Source organism: Ixodes scapularis, unplaced genomic scaffold, assembly GCF_016920785.2.
Source record: "Ixodes scapularis isolate PalLabHiFi unplaced genomic scaffold, ASM1692078v2 PGA_scaffold0__279_contigs__length_252992795, whole genome shotgun sequence".
In the NCBI taxonomy this organism is placed as follows: Eukaryota; Metazoa; Arthropoda; class Arachnida; order Ixodida; family Ixodidae; genus Ixodes; species Ixodes scapularis.
This window is the reverse complement of record NW_024609835.1, coordinates 81743974-81762096: the sequence shown is the minus strand read 5'-3', so window position 1 is coordinate 81762096 and position 18123 is coordinate 81743974. Positions and strand designations below refer to the sequence as shown.

The window sequence follows — 18123 nt, the reverse complement described above, 5'->3', positions numbered from 1 at the left end:
AGAATGCACGCTCAGTAGACACAATCTCCCATGGCACCAGTGGAAGCGGACGTCAAGTAAACCGCTTCGCGATTTACGGTACTTACCTCACCATTTGAATGACGACTAAAAAAAGGTCACGAAATATTGTGTTTCACGGGGTCCGGAAGATGTTGTAAAGGTTACATTATAGTTCCCAGAAACTTTCTGGAAAGACTCGAAGTCTTCCTTGAGTCCAACGGCATCATGAGCAGTAACTGAAAACGATCCACTATTCAGTCGGTGGGTGGCGAAACGTATCCGCATCTGCGGAGTCATGGTCGATGCGTACTCTAAGTGACTGGAAGTTTACACGATGCCTGCCACGACGTCCAAACACGTCACAGACGTTCTACGGTCTTTTTTACCTACTTTTGCCCTACCAAAAATACTTTTCTTTGATAACGCGCCAAATCTTGCTTCAAATAAAATAAACAAAATTTAAAAAAAAAAAAAAAAAAAAACGGCATCAGGCTTCACATTAGTGCACCATACCATCCTGCAACTAACGGGCACAAAAGAACAGATGGCGTGCGAAACGGAAAAAAGCCCTTTTGGAGCTTACGGAAAAAGTTGTTCAGTGAAGAATCACAGGTTCTTGTTCCGGCAGCACGCGACGGTCTCATTTCACACGGAAAAAAACCCGCCGAACCCAATATTCGGCGGACGAAGAGCCCACACCCCTCTATCTCATGATACTATGGCCTACGAACGAAGATTAAGAGATTCCCAGATCGGGAGTAATGGCAGTTTATTCGGTCGGATAACTCGTCTACGTGAGGAATTTCAGCGGAAGTCGGGCCCTTTATGTAAAACTTGAGTAGAAAAGGATCTATGTTGGTTGACCAGAAGGTGTCATCGCTCTGAATACGTTGGATATCAATGCCCTTGAGTGTAAATATAACTAAATCACACAACTCTCTTTGTGTAATGTGTAACTGCCCTTGTGTTTGAATTAGAAGCTACGGTGGGTGATTAGGACCTTTCACACCAGGCTTCTTTTTTTTATTTTTCGCCTCATAGTCCTTTGCGGTTTAAGTATGCTTCAAGAATCTTTTGGAACGGGGATAACTTACGTCAACGAGGCCATTTGTTCCAAGTAGTCAATCAGGGAATGCTGCTAGAAATCCGTCCCTCATATTACCGAATAAGCCGCACTTCTGCACAGTGCAGTTTTTCTGTTTCACGTACAGTTGTAAAGCAGCATCCTCATGGATTCTACAGTATTCTGTTGCGGGTGAGGAAAGTCTTTGGGTACACGATACTTGAAACATGTCTGGCACTGTGCGTTGTGGTTCGATACCCACTAATGTCGTCGTCCTTATAGAGCCTCATCCTTTAATCATTACCTCGTCACCTCATATTGCTCTTCATCAACAGTAAGTACAATAGGCTACCGCCATATTACAATCCAAGAATTGAAAAATTGAGTCGTTCAGTCCTTCAACATATTTATTATTTATATAATGTTATTACGTAACATTACCTCGAGACGATCGACGTCCATCGTCGATCTTCAAATACTAATATCTGTATATAAATTAGACGCACAAGGGGGGGGGGGGGGGGGGGGGGGATCGGTGGCCGAGTGCATGGTCTAGCGCACACCAGCTCGGAGCACTTGGAGCGAAAGCTCGCGCTGCAGAACCCGCCCCACCCCTTCCCGTTTCGATCTGGAAGAGCATCGTACCGGCGTGCGGTCGTGTATCCCTACTGCGTGGCGCACGTTAAAGACCCCAGGTTTGTAATTGTTCCGCACTGCCTAAATTGCTCATCTACAGCTACACCAGACGCCCACTAAGGCAGTCTAACTTACGGCTGTATAAACATACACACAACAATTTGCAATTAGACGCATAATCGCAAAGAACACAGCGTGCCGCTACTTTTCTTTGGATGCCTTTTTTAAACCAGCGAAAGCTCGCGCTTTCTCTCTTCTGAGACGGTTAGAACTAGGACATTGAGGCACCCTAGTTAGAACGGTCGCACATAAAACCCACGTTTCTCCTACCCGGCCGCTTCCTCCTCTCATAATGTGTAGTTGGTTATAACTAAATAAGCTATAATAATGGTGTATTATTCATATTTACTTTCAGTTTCAGTCAGGGAAAAGGAGTTTCGCGGGAACTAGAGCCAATAAATGAGCTGCGCTCAAAGTATCGGCAATCTTTTCTCCAACAGTGTTGTGAACGCCGCCATTTTGGTGCTTGTGCAGAGCAGGCGCAACTGCCGATCGTCATAATTCAAAAGTGCGACATACTCAGCATTAGATTCGGTGTTAGGAAGCTCATATAATGTTGCTTTGCTTTGTAGCAAACTGTTTAAAGTGGATGACGGAAAAGCGTTTCTTGTGATTTCAGATAAAGCTTCAAATAACTGGCAACCATGATTTTAAGTCACAATATGGCCAAGTGTCGCTACCCTGAAGCGTAGCTTATTTAATGACACTATTCATGCTCTTGTTCAAGAGGCTTGTAATACCTGGAGGGACCATGACGTAAGCCCCGTGGATTCCACAAGCCACTACCTTTTGACACCTGCCTCTTCCTCATTGCTCCCGCTTGTGCCAGTAAATTAGCTACGGTTCAGAGGAACGACACTTGCCCATATTGTGGCTTAAAATCATGGTTGCCAGTTATCTGAAGCTTTTCCGTCCCTCACAAATGTTTAAACGACCCGCGACAGAGCATTGCAATATTGCACCAGCTTCCTCGCACCGCACCTAAAGCTGAGGAAGTCGTACTTTTGGATCATGACGATCGGCAGTTGCGTTTGCTCTGAACAAGACCAAAAATGGCGGCGCCCAAAACAATTTTGGGGAACAGAGTGCCGATACTTTAAAGCTCATTTAGTGACTCTAGGCATGAAGTGAACTCGGGTGTATTATTTTCCTCTTAGTCTTTATTGCTTATTGATTTCAATCATATCGAATAATGAACAAATTATATCACGCTACGCTTGTGTAATTATTTGTCTTAGATTCATTAACCTGACCCAGTACTTAAAGCATTCATTTATCGATAGTAAATCGTCCAATATATTTTTTTAAATGTGAAGGTAAAACGACACGGAGATTGATGATGATACAGACGCCAACGCCGCCCTCGGAAATTTTTTGAACATTAGAAATCAGCAGTTTGTCTGCCATCCGCCAGGTAGCGCAACAAAAAACCCAAACAGTTTTTAATTGTTTTTAAAATTAGCTAAGCTCCACACCTATTAAAAAACCAAAGCAAGATCACTGTGAACATTTAATACATCGCAATGTATATCTATTCCAAACAATAAATGTTATTAGATGCCAATAAATCTGTTTGATGTCCAAAAAAGATATGCGTCAAAAACAGGTAAGTTTGAAAAGCTCCTGGAGCGTTATGACTTCGAAAATGAAAAAAAGCCATCGTCCACCTCTTGGGCAACCATTGTAGCTCTAAATGTTATAAAATATTTTATCATAGTTTAATTATTTCTTCAGCGGCATTTGAAGTACCATGACTCGAAGCACAAAAAAGTGCTACGTTTGATATAAAATATCTAAACAAAAAATATTTACACAACATTAAATTTTTTATTGCACATTACCAATTATAAGCAATACATCTGTAGTTAATTTCATTGTCCTAGCGCTAGTCATTAAAAACATATTCCTGCTGAAAGATGTCAATTTTAGGGCAATATTTGGAGGGATGAAAAAAACGAAGTAGTGCAAATCCCCAAAAAGTGTATCGTTACATTCTGCTACGACTTCATCTTAACAAAACTGCTATATTGGAACCGTGTTATCTTTAATGGATCCTTCATAAAGCACGAACTAGCGGAGCAAGTGAGGGTCCGTGCCATCATATTCGCAAAGCTACAAATGCGCACGAACAGTAAAAACCAACACATACATAATATCAAATGAAGAGGATTGCATTTCCTTTGAAATGGCACAAATCCCACAAAACAGTATTTAAAAGGAGTTGAGTAATAACCTGCCAAAAATTACCTAAACTGCCCCATTCAGTGGGACCGTGGCCTTAAGAACCAAGATGGCTGGAGTGTCGTTACTCTAAAGCGTAGCTAATTTAGTTGCTCTAGACCACATCAAGGACGTAAGATCGAGGGTGAGAATTGGATTTATTGCCGACAAGCTCCCAACGTATTCGGGAAAGGCCGCTGTCAACCCCCCGACTTTCCCCGAAGCAGCGAGCAACGGCCTCAGAGAATGGGTGCCTGCCGGACCTTCGCGACACCTTCGTGATCACAGAAGGGAAAAAAAGGGTCAGCATTTCCCTGGAAGGCAACGGCAATACTATTCCCAAACTTTTGTAAAAAGAAAAAAAAGAAATTACAAAAACATGAAAAAAAAAACAATTCTGGTCGGCCATTAGGTTGGTTTTCGCTAGAGATCGATCTCCCAACTCTAAATGCTACGATCCACAAATGAGATGACGTGAAAATTTATTTAGCAAATAGAAAATCGTAATTTACTTGTGAAAAAAAAAAATAAATACGAGAGAAACGGGAAAAAAACGGAGCGAGGTAGCTCGTCACTCCAATGTTTACAAATCCGCAGCCTATACTACTCCTAACCTAGAGTATACACTCGGAGCATCCCGGCACTACGTTCTCTGATTTGTTTGTGGTCGTCGCCATTTTGTTGAACAATAACAAAAAAAATTGTTTTGGGCGCATTGGGATGGAGGATCAGAGACGCCAATTAACATGCAACATGTGTAGAAAGCGCGCAAAAAAAAAAAAAAATCAAACGTGGAATGAAGATGCACTTAAGCGCGAGCTGTCATTGGTTGCGATAGGGGGGGAAAACAGGGGAGGCACTCACTTGATCGAATGACGTATTAGCGAACGCCCACGTTTCACCGAATGACACTTTAGCGAATAGTGGGACGCCGCGAAGCGGCGTTTTCGGGTGGGCCAAATGGGTTCACGTTTTTGTAATGAGCCGCCGCAGACTGTCGCCGCGAAGCGGCTAAAGCGCAGCGTGCCGGATGGGTTAACGCGCGCCCCCGTTATTCTCTAAAACGGCGATTCGCTCAAACGTCATTCGCTCATGTGATATGAACCTGGAAAACAGAAGCACGTGGGCGCTTCTGGAGGGTAAACAGATGCACGAGGTGCGATGCGACTTCCCGAGGTCTCCAACTTTCCATACGGTGTCAAGAAACTCAGACGATATCGTTTTGCTCTGTCAAAGACCGTTAGCATTTTTTTCTTTTTATGATGGCGAAAAACCGCTTTTAATGATTTCACACGAAGCTTCAGACGACCGGCAATAATGACTTTGAGCAACAAGACGGCTGAACACTAGACGCAGTAGCGTCTCGTAATCTGGTGATCTGGCGGTGAACGCCAGACGCCGGCGTTCGACGTTCGAACGCCAGATCCTGCACGAGGAGCACACGGCCCTGTTCTGACGTCACCGTACTCTCATCTCCCCATCTCCTTCAGCTTCTCTCCCCAGAGAAATTCACCATTTAGTCAGTGTTTTGTGAAGTATACGCCAAAAGAGTACTTGAGGTACCAAGTAAATTAGAGATTATGTGCTTCAAGTGCAGTAGTAAATACACCGGGTGCAATGTATTTGAAGTAAAGTAGTATAAACAATGTACTTTCCAACTAAAGTACAAGTTCCTATTAACAAAGTCTTTCATTGTGCTCTTTCATCCCCTTATACGTTTGTTAGTTTTTTCCTTTTTCTTAACTGGTATACATTTTAAAGGTGTAATCGGGGGTGCATCGGTTATTTACGGAAATGGCGGGGAATATTGGATAAAGTGAAGTGGCTCCAGAATTGACAGATTGCATCATTTTGTGATACAAAATCAACAAGACCAAATTTGGGGAATGAACTTTGGAGTGGGAATTGTACTTTTCCTCGGAAAGTACCCGAAAAAATACTTTAAGTACAAGTACTATGCTCGAAGGATGTACTTCAAGTAAAGTACAAGTATTATTTTAAACGTCCCTGAAGTAGTGCTTTAATGCAGTTCTCAACACTGTATTTAGACACCTGTGTATTCCCTTTCTACTTAAAAAGTGTGGTTCAAAATCTATCGTAAATTACAGGGGAAGGGCAGAAAAGACTGAAAAGGAAAGGTTGATTGTTGAGGTTGGCGCTAATCTTTAGGTTTTGCATTGCTTGATACACCGCCTGAACCCATACTGAACAGTGGCTCTTCCGGAAGCCATAGACAGAGCGCAGTCGGTTCAAGATCACACTCCTTGCAGCCGAATTAAGGGGATCTATGCAGGTCGTTCAAACCAAGCGGTTTGCTTAGTTCGGACGACCTCATGAACCCCTTTCAGCCACGAGGAGTGCGATCTTGAAGCAAATGCGCTCTCTCCTGGCTTCCGGAAGAGCCACTGTTCAGTATGGGTTCAGGCGGTGTATCAAGCAATGCAAGACCTAAAGATTAGCTCCAACCTCGACAACCAACCTTTCCTTTTCAGCCTTCTCTGCTTCTCCCATGTGTTGCACTCGCTCTTGGCGCAAAGGCTCGGCGCAAAAGAATGAAGGCACATCCATCCTTCATCGAGCGTTTCAATCAAACAGAAGTGGGAAGTGCAAGAGATGATTTCTGGCTTTTTACACCTTGGCAAACGTTTGCAAGTCCGGTTTCAGGGCGCCGCCATCTTGCTCAGTGGGGTGCGCTCTTGGGCGCGGCCATAATCCGATTACGACGCCTTAAAAAGGCTTCGTAAGCGGATTATGAAGTATCCAAGCGCACCCCAGCCGAGCAAGATGGCAGCGCCCTGAAGCCGGACATGCAAACGTGTTATATGTTGTAAAATGCGTCTTTGGCAGATCGGAGCCCAAAGAGGGCCACGCCAATTAAAGGACAACACAAGGAACGGGTAGGGAATGGTTGATGGTGAGGCAGTCAAGTCCGGGCCATAATTGGTTGAGGTCAGGGGAAAAACAAACCCACGTGGCCGCATTTGGGGTGTAAACAAACGCTCGAAGTGCGCTAGGAGCAGTCGAACTTGCAAGAAGCACTCGACCTCAGGGGCAACAAACCGTTTTCGAGCCAAGTCACTGGGTTTGAGGCTAGACTCTCACCGGCGTTTCTGCTAACACTAACCGAGTGGATTGTGATTTCGACAGGGCGCAGCCTGCGTAGGCGCAGTTTGAACCACTGCTGGCGGCTAAATTATCGTCTTCTCCCGTTGTATTTTGTGCTTCATGGTGTATGTACAGTGCTAATAACACTTGTCGATAACGCGCGATTGTGCAGCTTTCTCCGGGGAGCGCTAGACTGGTGACATTCGCGGAAACTAAATTAGTCACGTGGCGCAACATGCAATGGTCCGCTCGAGGGGTGTCCTGCCCACTCTATCAGCTTGATAAGCGATAAAAGTAAAGTGCTTTATGATATATTTTTGTTTTTTGAGGACGACATCGTTGATACGCCTTCATGCTTTTTTTTTTTTCGACCAATGATGTTTTGTAAAAAGCGTGCGAGCAGCCTTCCGCGTTCGCCGCCCGCTGATAGAGTGGGGAGGACACCCCTCGAGCGGGCCGTTCCATGTTGCGCCACGTGACTAGCTTAGTTTCCGCGAATGCCACCAGTCTAGCGCTCCCCGGAGAAAGCCGAACGCTCGCGCGTTATAGACAAGTGTGATTACCACTGTACTTTCTCGAGGACATTGAGAAAGCATTGTGCCACATTTAAAACAAACAAAAAAGCAAAAAAAGAAAAACACAAAAACTGTAAACTATTTCGTTGGGTACGCGCACGACAGCACGAAGGAGACTAAAACGTTAGTTCTTTTATCTTTTCTTTTTTTTTTTAACAATAAGTTTTGACGGCATTACCCGATTAGCAGCGTGTCAAACGACAAAGCGCTTAGCTGACAAAAATAATTTACAACAGAAGATAGCCGAAAGGCGTGCATTTTTTTCGCGCTCACAAATAATGTGTTTACCAATGGACAGGACACGGATATAGAAATTAGCAAGTGTTAACATTCGAACAATATATTGTACGTACCACACGATGCAGCGTTATCTAAAAATAATTTATTTGAGAAAGAACTCAAATAACACAGTTACAGTCGACGACAGTCACACCTTGACGATCGGACGGAATCCAAGATGATTTCAATATGGAACACGTTTTGGCATAGCCTCCTCTATACGGAGAAAGCCTGGCGCGTCGCGTGAAAAGACGGCCGCCGTAAATGGGAAAGGAGGGGCGGAGAAACAGGAGCGGAGAGAACCTTGTTCGCTAGCGCCACAAAAGAGCGAGCGGCCAAACGCAGAAACAATCTTTTTTTTTTTTTTTTTCTCTTTTCTTGTCGCTATCGTGGAGAGGAGAAACCCAACGTCCACCCTTTCCCGTTTCTCCCTGCGCCCTTTCGAATCGCCGCGCCCGTTTCTCCCGGAGTGGGAAAACGACGGCGACGAAAACACAAAAACAAGCGCGGTTCGGGGAGCGGCCGCTCACGACCCAAGCGCTCGCTGTCTAGGTCTGCCCTTTCTGCTCTGCGCTACCATATTGGTCACCGTTCGGCGCGCTCCTCCTCTCCTTTTTCCTGCGGCCGCGCGCTCTATGGCTCCGTCGTCGATGTGCCAGGCTTTCTCCGTATAGAGGAGGCTATGGTTTTGGGAAAAGATTACTTTTTTTTTTTTTTTTTCACATTAGTATTAAGGCAAAGGAACGAAAGCGACTGACTCCAACCCGAACAACTATTTCCGGATATATCTGAGAAGGACTTTACGCGGATTATCTCTAGGAGAGGGGAGAACAGTTGTCATTGTTCGCAAAATCGCATCGAGGGCCGTTCGACGTCCCTCCCCTCCATAGTTTTCCGTGAATGTCAAACAGAAACGCATGAATGGCCAGGCAACTGTAGCCAGGCACTTACCAGTCCTATTTCTCCCAGTGGAAGATAACACAGAAAGGGTTCGCAGCATGCATCAGAAAAATTAAGTGGAAACATTCTAGAGGGGCCAGAAAACGTCGAATGCAAAACCGCGAAACAAAGGTAGAGAATCATCGCGCTGAGCGGGTTTCCACAGTCCAAGAGTGTGGCAGAACATTTCAAGCTGATACGGGGCGCGAGAGTCGCACCAGCCGCACCAGCATCAGCAACATGGCGGCGGCCGAGAGAGAGAGAGAGAGGGTAAGGCAACAGAAGCAATTATATTATAGTGCATGGCCGATTGCAGCTGCGGTCTGACGAAGCCAATCGAGCAGCGGCAAAAGTACATCGTCACGGCATGTCGTCGTCCTTGTGTCGTTTGCTGTTATTGGCGAAATTAATCGCGCACAGCGAATCCGATGCAATCCTCCGCGTTTCTCCGTAAGTGGTTGGTTTAGGCGGCGTTAACGAATAAGGCGATGAGTATCGCGACGATGCACTTATATATATATATGTAATTATATAAGATGTATATTATATAATCCGATGACAGAATAATCTGCTGACGCGCCTCAATCATCTTAAAGACATGTTTGCTTCATACATTCTTCAAACATGTTTGTAGAGAGTTTTCGTATGACCAACGTGACAGAAGCGTCATACAAGGGAAAAAGAAACACGCCTTAGGCGGAGTCGACCGGGACGGCCTTTAGCATGATGTGTATGGCAGCGTGACCGTGGCTTCAGGTAACTGAATGTCCCCGAGCTAAGCGGCGAAATTGGAACAGTTTCCAACCCTCGATTGTTTCGCGGACCTGTGCTTGAGCGTATTGGACAGGTTCGAAACTTCGAGAAACGAATGTTTCGAGTGAAACTTGCGTTTTAAGTTAAAGAAGAGGAGCATACTCACATAGCCGTTGGTGTCTCTAATGATGTATGGGCATCTTCTGATGCCCATATAGTTACGGCTATATGCCGCCAATCTGTTCAAATAAAAATTATTATGATTATTATTATTATTATTATTAGTGCGTCTCAAACTCTTTACATTACTGCAATTCCTCTTCAGTGTCAACAAGACCTAGAAATTGTATTTTGTTATCATTCAGCTCAGTGTATGTCGTGTATGATTATAATCAGTTTCTGTATAGTGCATTGCTCTTCTGTATTTGTGTGTTTTATGTATTCATTTCCATTCAGTGTGCCAGTACCAAGACCGAAAGGTTGTTCCTGGGCACTATAAAAACATTGATTGATTGATTGTTTATTATTATTATTATGACGGCATATACAACGCCGAGGATTCCCGTTTTTTTCTTTTTTTGGCTTCCGCTTTTTACTCTCGACGTCGGCACAACTTCCATTGACGTGGCTGCAGCGTTCGGCTGGTGCTCGTGTTCAATCAGTTGCCCCGCTAAATTTGGCTGGAAAATTGATGTCACGTGACCTGACGTCGCGGGACCTATGGACAAATTCAGGTTCTCGGCTAAATTTAGCGGCAAACTTGACATCACTTGACCTATGCACCAATTCCGTTCCCCCGCTAAATTTGGCGAGAAAACGTCTAGAGGTCTTAGACGTCGTCCTTGACGTCGTCCTTGGCCTCGTAACAAAAAACAGGAAATAAACATGACGAATGCTATCGCAATTCATAGACAACCTACAAAAGTGGCTTATGCAACTTTTCTTTTACGTGTTTGTGTTGATTCCTTTTAGACTGATCGATCTAAAACGCATTTTTCCGGTATATTTGGCGATTTTGTCGGGTATGACCAAAATCCTGCCGCACATTTTTTTTTTTTCATCGGAGTGTTACATATTACGCTTGGATAAATTGGAGCTTTACAACGTTTATTGTTCAATGAACTTTTTTTTTTTTTTGTCAACTACTTAGGCACCAAGGAGCATGCTGCGAGTGCAGTTTCACGCGCTGCGCGTGCTGCCGCTTGCAACATGTAACCGTTTTTGGAGGAAGCAACTAAAACAAATAATATTTATAACAGCGTGCTCTCGTCAACGCCTTTGCTTGGTCATTTTCGAATTTTTTACACCGACTTGAGCGCGTGTTGAGCATGAGCCAACGTTCCCAGAACTATTCTTGGTGTTTGAGTAATTTGGTAAGAGATCCACTGTGATTGCAAACTCACGGTTGTATCGAACGTGCTTAGTTTTATCAGCTGACAAGCTCCATGGAAGAGCGGCGTTCGAAAACCCTTCCTCTTTGTGCCGCCACGTGTGCAGATAAGGGTGGGTAGTGGGTAGCGTTCCTAGCGCCACCAGCGTCAACGTCTCCACAGGCAACGGAGAAGGACATTTTTTGAGCGACGCTCTTTTTGCTTGAAGTATTGCGCAAACTTTATGTTTCCCATAAAGGCCACAATAAAATTACTTTCCCCCTCATGCAATGTGCATCCACCGCTACACCGATTTCGCCGCATCTGTGTGGGCAGGAGATCGAACTATTAGCCCCGAGAGCGAACACCAGCGTCGCTGCGGTCGCTGCGCCCTGATTGGGTGAGGTATACCGTGACGTCGGGGGGAGGACTCCGCTCCGCGATCTCGCACCGGCTCGCAACCCAGCACCGGTTTCCTGGTTTGGCGTTGTGTGCCGCAAGCTCTTCGATTGAGCTGGACTTCGTTTACCTGGTGTGCAAAACGTTGAGTTAGGCCGATATTGACGTGCTTCCGTACATTCTATAAGCCTGCTTGTCCCTTTTACCTTTAAAATTGAGTTACAAATCCCGAAAGCTATCGGCGGAGGCGATTCCGCCGATGAGCCTCCCCGTCCGCCCACACGACAGAAGGCAATCTTGCGAGGGGTCGGTGAAGCGGTGGCGCAAGTGTTTCAGACGCTGGAAATCTGTTCCTCGCATGTTAATGATTTAGGACGATATTCCATCCCGCTTTCAAGGCATTTGAAGTGGCATTTATATCATGGGCCTTTGGATGGTCGGCAAATGAGCTCGCGACCCCGACTCTTCGCTGCCACTCTGCATGCGCTGATTCGCAGATGTTTTAAAGGCCCTGCGTCTGATGATCTTTGAAGTGCTCGTGGAACAGGGTTACTTTGTATAAATGTAGCTTTTTCGTGACTTATTTACATAGTTTATGCACGTAGGCAGGCATATTTCTTAGAAGTTGCACAATTACTGGAAATTAGTTTGTATGGTAGCAGCAAAAACGGCCAAATTGCACCCAGTTGCCTGTATGATATGTATTGAACTGCCCAAATATACACAGCAATAGTGCCGTAATTTGGAATGTTTATAATTTTTTCTAACATTCTTTATTCCAGCCTTGGGTATTCGGAAAATACACCGCTTAGTCTGAATTGTCATTGCCTCTTAAAACAGACACTGCTGCAGGTCCCTAAAAGCTTCCTTAGCCTTCAAACTCCCTGCAGCTGGACTCTCTGACAACAGAGGAAAACAGGAGGAAGAGCAAACATTCGAACGTCTGTCCAGCGGTAGATGCAGCACTAGAAGCAGAAAATGTGGAACCTGTGAAGGGCGACAGTCTGCGTGAGAAAAGTTTCCGGTATTTTAGCTTCAGGACAATTCAATTTAAGTAAAATCTCAATTTTAGGGCTTAAGGGACTAATAACAAGCTAGACACTTTCGCTTACGTTTGTTATACTTGAGGGTTGATATAAACAAGTCCACAGATACCACCCGTGTAGTCCATGGAAATACTATCCGAATCCAGCAAAGGTCAAATGCGAGCAATGTATATAGTAAATGTTTCTTGTTTTTTTTTTTGTTTTTTTTTTTTACAATGCCCCTGCACTTGGGCTGTCTTACTTGTGATTCTCTCCCCATGGCCCAGACTATTTAACATGTTGCTTGAGCAGCATGCAGCTTTTATGCTTCGACTGTCTTGTTTAAAAACAGAGATACAAAAGAAATAGTATACATAACCTGCCAATTCATTCAGACCATCAGCAGCCTTTATTGTGTGAGATGTAAATCTATAGTGATGCTCCTGCAATTGGGGTTATATTTCTTTATTTTCATATACCAGCTGTGATTCATGCGTTGCCTGCCCCGTCAACCATGCTCAAAATGTTGGTTGAAGTTTCGCCTGTAGCTACAGGCCATACCTCAATATAAAAACACATATAAAAATTTACACTTCCTACAAAAAACACGCACGAAAAAGTTAAATAGAAACGAGCGCGCCGACAGCTAGCGTCGTCACAGCCTCCACAGGGCGAACGGGGCGAGTCGGGGAAAAATTCTCTCCTCGCCGTGACGTCACCCCGGTTCGCCGTAAGGGGGCGCCACGCGAATTTCTCGGGGCTAATAGGGGGCGCTCTGACCCGTTTGTTTTCCCCACGCTTGGTGTTTACTCAACACAAGGCCTGTGCACATGCCGACAGGCCTTATGGGCATGGCCATGTCATCTTCTACAATAGATCGCCGGGCGCAGTTTAATAAAAAAAAAAATACTAACAATCGACGAAGCGACGTTAAGTGCCGGATCTATCCTCAGAGAATGCGAGCTTGACCCACTTCGGCTTTTGTGATGAGCTGGGATCGTGCATGCTGCATTGTTCATGCAGGCCGAGTGGAAACAAAAGAGCCCCTCCTCCCCTTCGCCGGAGAACACGAACTCCAGCCGAACGCTGACGCCGCGCTTGGTTATGTCGGCCGAACGCTGCGTCATTGTATTTGTTGTCCCCATCCGTGTAGTTGTTAGGTTAACCGCTTGGGGCGCCACCGAGCGGACGCGCCGCAAAAAGGCGACAGGCGTTTTCCGAATCTTGTCAACTGACCTAGATCTGAGAACGTTGGTTGTATCCCTGTCATACGCGCAATTTATTGTCAGCTGTATCGAACGGCACTCGAGCGATGTATCAATCACCACGCGCTCTTCTTGGCGCAGTGACTTAGGAAGGATCGCGGTCTGATCCGCCGATCGTAGAAATGTCATTCGATGGATCTGACTTGCGAAGGGGGAATAAACCTATTGCTATATTACCCAAGCATCATGGAGAATGCAGGGATTGGTGTTCCACGCGCTGCACGTGCTGACCTCAGCAGTGGCCAATTTTTTAAAGCAAAATCCTAAAACAAATTGTAGCTTGCGCGCGCGTTCGTCAACGCTTTATTTTGGTTATTTGGTTATACCGGGAAGACGAGCGCTTGTGGCGCGTGTGTAACACCAATCCCTTCATTCTCCTTAATGCTTGGGTAATATAGCAAGATGTCGATTACATTGTGTACAACCCTGTCAAAAACACTGACGCGAGTACGTGGCTTGGTTCTGCAGCATTACATTGTCACTGAAGCGCGTGCGCGATCCGGTAACTTTTTTTTTTTTTTCCTTTTTTTTTTTTACCCTTCTATTAGATTATATTTCTTATTCTGACAACACAGCTGCTTCCGCTGCACAGGCGTTCCTGCAGATGGGGCGTGAACTGATCGCATTTTCTAGCTTTGAAATGAAAGTTTACACTGCAGGGCTGTATCTCTCAAGTTTGGGCAGCGCCTCTCGCGAGCAAAATAGAATATTTCTCGGGCGCGTTTCTGTTGCGCATGACGCGTTATTATTGTTTTGGTAGAACAGAGCGTGAGCATGAACGAACGCAGCGGTAGCGCTTTATGTCCGATGCATGCTAGTGAAACAGGCGGACGCCTCGTTTTAGGTCAGAGGCAGTAAGCCGACACTACGAGCTGATGCCTTATTCAAGCGGCGTCGAAAGCTCGACGTCGCGGTGTTCGTCATCTCTCTATCAAGTGCAGTGAATGCGCCGTGACCTTGCACATGTGGTACGTATGCCCATGTTTGAGCCTTTGTCCAGGTCCTGACTTACGGCGAAAGGGAGTACAGCTGACACTAAGGTCCCCTAATTTACGCACTGCCCATTTCGAATTTCGCGCGAAAGTCTGCTCTCACGTTCTGAATATGTGGCGCCCTCTTTGGGATATCTTCTGAAGGTAGCTCTAACGTGGTGTTTCGACGCATCAAAAGGCGGCGCCACCATTGCATAGCGCTGTCCGCAAACGTTAGTTTTTAAAACGCGGAATGTACGAGTATTTAAAAAAAAGTAATAATGGAAGATCTTTTTGAATGATTGAGGTCTAAGCTACTGTAGCTTGCGCGTTTGGGCACCTTCGGTGCTAACTAACGCTGTGCACGCATACTGTTCTGAAATGCCATACAGCTCGAACGTCGATGACGCATTTGTAGCCTGCGCGCATACCTCGGCAAACCTCACTCATGAGGGCCCTCACTCACCCTCACTCACCCTCATCTTCACAGGTGAGGTGAGGGTGAGTGAGTTTCTGAACCAGGAAAATTCATGAGTGTGAGGGTGAGTGAGGGCCGTGAGGGCGGTGAGGGCCGTGAGGGCCGTGAGTGCATGAGGTGTGTGAGGGCCATGAGTGCGTGAGGGCGGTGAGTGCGTGAGGCCCCCTTCAGATCGAGCATCTTTTTCAGCAATTTTGGTGTTAATGGCGGGCTGTTCTCTAGCTTTCCCTAGATCGACACGAATTGCTGAGATCGGGTCCGGCTCGAAATAAGCAAGCAACTCGGAGCAATTCGAATACGTTTGCAGCGGCTGCATCTAATCAGGGACGCAAAATTTTCACATGATACCTCGTGCCGGTGATGACGACACCGAAAGACTTGGTTCTCGTTTGAAATCGATCGTTTTTTGGAAATAAACTGTTTCAGAAAGGTGCATTAGTATTCTTAACGGGATTTAAACGCATAAAAACACGTTTATAACGCGTAATTGTGTCTAAATAGTGCAAGAAAAATAAAATTTTATGATGACGATGGCAAATTGCAGCAATTGGTTGCTGCGTGTGATCGCGGGCGGCGCGTGTTGCTGGTGTTGCGACGTAAAGTATCTGGGCGAAATTGCCCCATCTGAAGCTGGCCTGAGTGGCGTGCGTGAGTGGCGTGAGGGCGGTGAGTGGCGTGAGGGCGGTGAGTGGCGTGAGGGCCATGAGGGCGGTGAGGGCCGCGAGGGCCGTGAGGGCCGTGAGGGCGGTGAGGGCCGTGAGGGCGGTGAGTGGCGTGAGGGCTATGAGTGCGCGAGGGCCGTGAGGGCCGTGAGGACGGTGAGGGCTATGAGTGCGTGAGGGCCGTGAGGGCGGTGAGGGCCGTGAGGGCGGTGAGGGCCTTGAGGGCGGTGAGTGGCGTGAGGGCCATGAGTGAGTGAGGGGCGTGAGGGCCGTGAGTGCGGTGAGGGGGGCGAGGGGCGTGAGGGCCGTGAGGGCGGTGAGTGCGTGAGGGCCGTGAGGTTCAGTGAGGGTGAGTGAAGGGCTGAAGGTGAGTATGACTGTGAGGGTGAGGGTGAGTGAGGGGCTGAACGTGAGTGTAGCTGTGAGGGTGAGGGTGAGTGAGGGGCTTAGGTGAGTGTGGCTGTGAGGGTGAGGGTGAGTGAGGGCGACCTAAAATGCCGACCTCTGCCTACGCGTGGTTCGGAACTTGGGCGTCGGGACTGCTCAATTATCTCTGCCTTCTAATTAACTCAATTATATTACACATTAAGCTCTAATTTATTGGACATAACTCAGATACACAGAACACTGCAAATCATTGCATTCTTCGAAAAGCCGTCACATTCATTTGCAATTAGCGCTTTATTGTTTCACATTTGAGAGTTTTAGTACAGTAAATCCCCAAACCAAATTTAGCTTTTTTTTTTAATTTTTTTACAAAAATAATGATGCATCACCGAACGCTCATTTTTCGCCCAAATTTTAGCGCTAGAGAACCGAACCAGATGCCAAAGTTTCCGTATTAAGCGTTATCTTATTCAAACGTTATAGGGTGTTTTCACCAACGCCATTTTGTTCACCATTTTGTTGCGATGAGCAGTCTGACGCGTGCAGATGGCGAGCACTCCGAAGATTGACATCACACCCTCAAATCGGCAGTGCGCAAAATGTTATAAGTTTCATCACGCTGACCTCTAACAACAAAATGGCGGACTGTCGTAATGTGAAAACGCATTATAAGTTATTTTCTGAAATTTTCAATGAAAAATGGGGCCCATTTTCGCCCGTTTTTGTTAACTGGAGCCATAGACCCCCCGTGTATTCGAAGGAGTATTTTGGTCGCCATTTTCCTATTGAAAAATTCAGAAAATCGCACTTAACTTTTGAATGAGATAACGGCTGGTGCTCTAGCGCTACATTTGGGCGCAAAATAAGCGTTCAGTAATGCATAATTTAGTTTCGCAAAAAAAAAAAAAAGTTTTTTTTTTGCATAATGTGATTTGGTTTGATATTTCCGATACCCGCTCCGATACCTATATGATGCATGCACAAAGGCGGAGTGTCGGGTATCGTTATCGGAGTCATCGAACGATCTACTAAAACTTTCTATTCTTTCCACGATGAGCTTGGTATCGTTCTCAGAGAAATTTTGCTGCAAAAATGTCTTGATTGTGCCGCGTGTTATATTCGAACTGCCTCAGCTTCGAAGAAGGGATGATTTCTAGACCTTGTAGGAGAGCGTCGTGGGGTGGCTAAAACGACCAACAAAATCTTTATTTGCAGGCCTAGGGGCAGTTCAGCAGATGGCTGGTTGCATCATCTTGCGAAATGTTTTATTGTTATTCGTGCACAAATTTCCACAATGCCATTTGAATCAAACGTTCCTCTCTTTGTTCCTTGGCGTCGCACTTCAGTGCTCTGATGCTGTGCTCTCCTGGTCTTGCAGGCACGATTGAAATTTAGTGATAAATTTCCATAAACGTTTTTTACTTATGCAAGGGTGCATTTTTGAAATTTTAACAGCCTTCAATTAAAAAAGAATAAGGAAGTGCGCTATTGAAAAACAAAGAGTAGTAAATATTCTTACCAACCATTATTTGGAGCGAAATTAACATAGAATTATATAAAACCAGATTCGAGATAAAACAGAAGATGCCATTAACTTACACAATCTAATTTAATTCAAAACGCAATAAAAGAGCTCACCTGAAAGGTATATGCAAGAGGCCTTGATGTCCAATAGCACCAGTGTCCAATGCTCTCCGGAAGTTGGTTTGAATTTCACGCTCATCTTCACATCATCAATGTGACACTTCTAACTGAGGTGTTTGGTGTATTGATTGACTAAACGTGTCTTTATTTTCTTTTGGGGTCACGCTTCGTATGGACTTCTCTTCCTGAGGCAGGGGGGGAGGGTGGGGTGCATGGGCATGTGGGTGAAAGAGAGAACGTTTTGTCCCCTTGGAGCCAATCAGAACGAAGGAGGCCGATGCCCGGGACAATT

General features: G+C 45.7%; 1 protein-coding gene across 1 annotated transcript in view; it reads right to left on the bottom strand.

Moving 5' to 3' along the window:
• Window positions 1–17910, bottom strand: part of LOC8027974 (cholinesterase 1-like) — an 82642-nt gene extending 64732 nt beyond the window's left edge. Inside the window, exon 1 of the mRNA XM_042292222.1 lies at window positions 17826–17910. Coding sequence (XP_042148156.1) covers window positions 17826–17910 — 85 coding nt within the window. The remainder of the gene's footprint in view (window positions 1–17825) is intronic.
• Window positions 17911–18123: the final 213 nt, after the last annotated feature.